At 28.0% G+C, this 6,618-nt stretch overlaps 1 protein-coding gene across 1 annotated transcript; it reads right to left on the bottom strand.

Moving 5' to 3' along the window:
- Window positions 1-249: 249 nt before the first annotated feature.
- Window positions 250-6,618, bottom strand: LOC142331581 (uncharacterized). The gene is made up of 2 exons (XM_075377586.1): window positions 6,522-6,618; window positions 250-803 (listed from the first exon to the last, which is right to left on the bottom strand). Exons 1-2 carry the CDS (start codon window positions 6,589-6,591, stop codon window positions 535-537), a joined length of 339 nt encoding a protein of 112 aa, XP_075233701.1. The 5' UTR covers window positions 6,592-6,618; the 3' UTR covers window positions 250-534.

Below are 6,618 nucleotides of genomic sequence, written 5' to 3'. Positions count from 1 at the left end.
AATTTTTAATTATATTCAATTTACAAAAAAAAAATATGTATATAAAAATTACTTTTAATTTATTACCTGTACCAGTAGTTTCCAAACTTTTCCGAGTTGCGACGCCCTTTTTCAATTAAAACTTTTCCATGGTGCTCTACACTAAGTAAAAGTGACTACTCGTAAGTAAGAGATAAAAATAAATAAAACTTGTGAATCTTCATTATTTTTTTACTTTATTAACATTAAATTATAAATATCTTGGTTCAATTAATTAAGAAGCTTTTACAATATTTTGTGGTGCCCCTATGAAGAAGGCTTCCTGTGGCACCGTGGCACACAGTTTGGGAAACACTGACTTAAACCATAAATAGCTATTTAACTGTGTAAAACTAGAAGGACCAATTTTTTATATAAAGAATTTTGTAATCTTTATTTATTGTAATATCATTTATGTAAATGTGATAAACAGTAAAAATAATTATTAGTCTCAAACTCTTACGAGTACATTTTGTTTTTATTTATTTATTTTTTACTATTTATTATTATTCATTGTTATAGATATTGACAAGCATCATCTGTATAATTAACTTCTTCGCAAAAGCTCTTAAACACTTTTGTGCCATCTTCTGTCTGCTTCTCAAGAACAAAAGCTATATATTTTGAACAATCTTCATCGCTTTCATTGTTTTCTCTACACTGTTCCCTAATTTCATTAACTAACGGTACATATGAAGTGGTCTGTCTCTTTTTTACATCATGTGATGAAGGTAGATAACCATTCAGATAACTGAACTTTATTTGTGATTCATTATCATCAAAATCTGTAAAAATAATAATTAAAAAATTACTAAATATATTAAAAAGATTCTAAACAGTTTCCTTAATTAAGGAATAATTTATTTAATAAGTTATTTTAAATGTATCACCCGCTTCAAAACGTTGAAACTTAAAAAATCTGATGTGGACACCACATGACTTCCTTGTATGCGTATTAAATTACATACACACATTTTTTGCTGCACTTCATTTAAACTTATTTCATTTGAAAGTGAGAAACGATCTTCCAATTCTTTAACAAAGTGGAGAATCTTACATGAAATATTAGGATCGAGTAAAATCCTTTTATTAATCGAATTACTAGATCAGTATTATTCGTATCTTCGTTAGTTGCTGATTAACAAAAGGTTTAGATTTCTGGTGTGTCATATAAACAACAAAAGTTATTAATTAAACTACTCTGTTTAGTGAACTACTGTATACTGATTACAAATGTTAATTTTGACCTTACGCTGTAAAATATTTAGTTTTTATTATTGGATTATTTGGAGAATAACCAAAAATGAAAAAGAAACAATCATACAGGAAAAAGAGAGATAACTTGAAGAAATATATCTCAAAAAACGACAAGAAGATGAATATGAAGGGGAAGAAAATGTTAAGAACAAGGGAAGAATAACAAAATTAAGAGATGATAAGTATAAAGAAGTAGAAAATGTTAAAACCAAAGAAAGAATAAAAAGATTAAGAGAAGATGATAAATGTAAAGAGAAAGAAAACGTTAACACCAAGGAAATAATAAAAAGATTCAAGAGAAAATGATGAATATAAAGACAGAAAAAATTTGAAAAAATAGAGACGTGTACACAAATTCAGATTAGAAGAATTATATCAAATCAAAGAGTGATTAAATGATTGGCAACAAAAAACAGATATACGAAATTATGATCAATTTCGACTTAGGGAGAATATTGTCCAGCGACATCAGAAGAATAATGAACTAAAAGATAAGAATTTTTTGCAATTTATTAAAGATCGGGCCAGTATGATTCAGTGTATATGTTGTTCTTGTGAGGGTTTATTTTTCAATCACTCAGCAGTTAACTTTAATGTAGACAAAATTAAACAGAAATTTTTAAAAGTACGTATAATTTTATTTCACTAATATTTTTATTATTATTATTATTGTAGGTTTCTGTCAGCTAGAGGTCTATTTAAATTCTTAATTATTTTTAAGAACTTTTACAACAGTGAATACAGGGTAAATGTAGAAAGTGGATACAATTTGAGAGCAATGAGCTTTATTACAGATAGATATAATAATACTTACGGTAAACGATTAAAGAAGTATGTTGTTCCTGCATTACTTAATTCTTTACCGAATCACCTCAATAATGTAAAGATGAAAAAAAATGATTTAAAAAACTTCTCATTGAGTGGGCATTAACTATAACATAATAGGTACTAACAGGATTCATGTTGGGTTTATACTGGCAGTCCAGACAATTATAACATGATTATAGTTATTATTTTAATGTTGATAATTATTGTAAATCAATAAATAATGTATTGTTGAATGGTTAAAGCTTAGTTATTTATTTTCTTTATGTAATTGTTGCAACAAGATATTAATTGTGTAATTCGTTGTTGTAATTAAGTATAGTTTTGTTTCATGAATATAGTTTAATACATAACAAATATTAAAGAAATAATTTGTTCATTAGTTTTTAAATATATAGTTTAATTTTGTTAAATTAATTTTTATAATTGTACTACTATTATAACTATTATAAAACTAATAATATCTTTAGTTGTTACATAAAATTGGTTATTGCATTAACCACTTAATAATGTAATAATAATTCTTTAGTATATCTGTCGACAGACTTAGGTCTGACGGATGATCATGTAAGTTTTAAATTGTAAATAAATAAAATAAATAAATAGTAAAGGTTTTTTTACAACCACGGGTTAATAATTATTAAAGCAATATATTTAAGTTAAAAAAAAAGTTAAAAAAAAACAAAAGGTGATGAAGTCTGATTCGAACCAATGTGTCTTCCCATTAAAATCAAAATATTTCATTATTTAAAATTTTAATTTTAATTTCGATTGCAATCAAAAGGGGAGGTGCACAACTAGACGTTACAACAGTGCTAAATCCAAAATGTCAACATCCTACGGCTAATCGTTTTTGAATTGTGCGAGTACGTATAAACGTCACGCCGAAACTAGTCAAAATGGATTCAGGGATGGTCAAAATGGATATTTCTGTTGAAATATGAAAACCGAAATGTTTCGCGATCACAGTACTTTCATTTATTTCGTACACAAGGAAATAAAAAGAATTTTAGCAGAACTCTCTTATTTTTTGGACTGTATTTTTTAATCTATTTTATTTTATATATATTTCTATTTAAAGTGTGGATATGAACATTATTGAATGCAAAAGGGGTAAAAGGTAAAAGACCTTAACTGGAGTTTATAACTGAATAAATAAAAATACCTACTGTAATTTTTAACTCTTCCATTCAGAACACTACTCTTATGTGACTAATTTATTTTTTTATCTCAACCACGTATCACTGCGAGTCATTACCTTTAATTTTTCTTATCTCAAGCAATATCTCCACGACCTTTTATTTTATTTGCACATGAATATATTTTTACTGTAATCTACTTCCGTAACTTACTTGCACTTTATGTATTTCAGTTTATCGAAAATAAAACTCTTTTTAAAAAAAACGTCCGCAAACACAGATAATTAGAAACTATTATCAAGTTTTATTACAAACTAATCTGTAACAAGCATCTATTTATTTTCTTTAATTAGAAATTTACCTTTCAAAAAAGCAAACCCCAGGCAGGAAAGATTTTTTGGAAGTAATATGATACAGAAGATATTGTTGATAATTTAGCTACGACGAAATTAGTTTGGGCTTTCGTTTAGAAGATTAAGGTCTCATAGTAGCATTATATCCTTAATAATTTTTTAAATAAATTGTTTTAAAAATAAATTTAAGGGTTACTAGAAAATGAATAGCATGTTTACAACTGTCTTTTTTCCTTTTATAAAAATTGACCGAATAATTATGGAAAAGTAATAAAAATAACATACTCGTAAATTACTCTTTTCTACTATCAAACGACAGACCTCCCTCTCAGTGCTATCCTCCCCACAGGCTGCCAAACATCATTCCCTCCATTTTCTAAAACAGTAATCGTTGCACGTAAAAAGACTAAATTAATGCACTTTACAACTCGAATTCATGGTAAGTCCTGTCTGTTAAGTTTAAGATACTTCCCACCAAAAGATCAATGTAATTATGGTTATTACGATAGACTTAGCAAGCATTCATACTCGTCTAATCACCACATCATCTTAATGCGAGTATGTTATATGGATAGTTTGTTATTTATAGTTTAGATTATATAAGTATATCGTAGTTATTCGAGCATCGTTGACCTGTTGTCAGCTTTGTAATAATTATAATTCGGCATTGTTATGGGGTCTTCTTACGAATGTGTTTGGGTTATCAAGAAATAAAATGAATTCTGTTTGTTTCTTTTAACGTTTTGGTATTTTACCAAAACAAAAACTGTGTAAACAGAGCATGACGAGGCGTTAAATATTTTGAATGACCGAGGCGATGCAAGAAATGGCAGCGCCGAGTCGCTATATAAATGCGAGCCCCCTATACGTGATTGCAGGACTACAAACTACGCCTTAATAAAATTTTACTATTTTTTTATTCCTGGAGGTATGAAATTACGGCTGAGGCCTTCTGTGATATATCGACTACGACACAGATGTCAGCTGAAGTAATTGCCTACAGGAAGTGTACTCCGAAAAGCTTTTAAAATCAAATATGTAATCGGTAGTCTGGTAATCGGTAGAAACTGACAAATCTCTATTTGAAAGTAGAAAGAACAATGTCGATAGTAGTCGCTCAAGGTGTTCGGAGAGTGCCAATAATTAATCGTTTTGCAGATTTGTTACAGCCGATTATAACAGAAAAATTTGCCCCAGATTCAGTAATAATTTCTGATCATCGGACAGCATACAGTCGTAAACGTAATTCTGCAGGAATTACATGCGCAATACTGTAAACCGTTCGCAGAATTTCATTGATACATTTACCGGAACGCATGCTCAAAACGTAGAACGGCTATGAGGAGCAGTCACAAATAAAATGCGCCATACATCATGTATAGCGAGAGACTTTGTGGACAGCTACGTGCGCGAATCTTTATGGCAGAAGAAACAAAAACGAATGATTGCAATGTGTTTCAAGAAACTCTGAAAGATATTGTCGCTTTTCTACTTTTTTTTGTACGAAGTAAAGGAAGTATTGTGATCGCGAAAAATGTTAGTTTTCAGATTTGAACGGAAATATACATTTTGACCGTCCATGAATTTATTTTGACCAGTTTTGGGCGTGATGTTTGTACGTACGTATGAATCTCGCATAATTCAAAAATGATTAGCCGTTGGACGCTGAAATTTTGGATGTAGGAATGTTGTAACATCGGTTCTGCACCTCCCATTTTGAGTGCAATCGACTGAATCAAAAGTGTTCAAAAATTCCCAAAATCAAAAACAATTTGAATTTTGAACTTTTTCTTAACTGCAGTTATAAGTTCTCATTGAGAGCTTTTCAATGATATATTATGTGTACTTACTTTCATTGTTTCTAGAGTTATAGCCAAATAAAATTTTTATTAATGAAACATTTGGATCTTACAAAGGGAAGGCATATCAGTTCGAATCAGACTTTATTTCCTTTTTTTTTAACTTTTTTTTTTTAATTTAAATATATTGATTTATTAATAATTATTAACCTCTAATTGTAAAAAAAATTACGATAAAAATAATTCAACAATAATAAAAAAAGATATGAAAAAAAATCATAAGTTATTAATGAAATAAAATTTTATGTACTTTTAATTTTTTTAAAAATATATATGTAAAAATGTATGTGTAATTTAATAAGCGTACAAGGAGGTCATGTACTACCCACATCAGATTTTTACCTACGCATTAAATATTTGTATATATATAAATACAATTTTTCAAATATTGGTTTTATTAATTTGTATTTAATTTTTCAATTTGCAATTTTTTTTATTTAATCTTTAAAACAAAAAATTTGGACATTTATTTGCATATTTTTTTTTAAGGTAAAGTAAGAATCTAAGTATTTTAAAAATATTTTTTCCAAATTGCTAGCAGTTTTCTTACAAAAAAATGCAAAAAATAAATGGAGTTAAATAACTCAAGAAAACTCTATCAAAGTCATAATCAATAGCTTAAATAACGGGAAAATACATAAACAAAAACAACATACTAAATGAAGCACATTTCAGATCCGATATGCTAAATTCAGTATATTAAGAGAGATGACTGAAATATGATGCTGAAACCCTCATAACTAGCAAATGAAACAAATTTAGTATTAAAGCAAATTTTATTTGCTACAAAATCAAACATCGCAAAATAAACAAAATTAAGGAACTAAAAAATTATAGAAATTAGACTTACGAGACAGTGTAAGAAAACTATTTATAGAATAGAACAATAACTTAAAACTGAGAAATGGAATAGTTTATATCCTGGTTTTAAATAGTCCGACTGGAAATCAAAAAGTTAAAACACAATATAATCTCTCTACCAGGATTAGATAACGACATCGAATTATTATTTTTTAAACATCTATGAAGTGATAAACGAACCATATATAATATATAAATTAGTTTCTTACCGTCGCATTCGATATGAACACACATCAATAAAACTATACCGAATGGAACTTTAACTTTTAAAAGTGTCATCGTTTCGGTTATTACGTTACGACTAAA

The sequence above is a fragment of the Lycorma delicatula genome, chromosome 10, assembly GCF_047948215.1.
Source record: "Lycorma delicatula isolate Av1 chromosome 10, ASM4794821v1, whole genome shotgun sequence".
Classification (NCBI taxonomy): Eukaryota; Metazoa; Arthropoda; class Insecta; order Hemiptera; family Fulgoridae; genus Lycorma; species Lycorma delicatula.
This window is presented reverse-complemented; position numbering and strand designations above follow the sequence as displayed.

Excerpts from the sequence above, each read along its gene's own strand:
- LOC142331581 (XM_075377586.1), bottom strand. The coding sequence starts at position 6,591 with ATGACACTTTTAAAAGTTAAAGTTCCATTCGGTATAGTTTTATTGATG. Across the intron at positions 804-6,521 it reads TGTTCATATCGAATGCGACG|ATTTTGATGATAATGAATCA; the intron begins GTAAGAAACTAA and ends TTATTTTTACAG.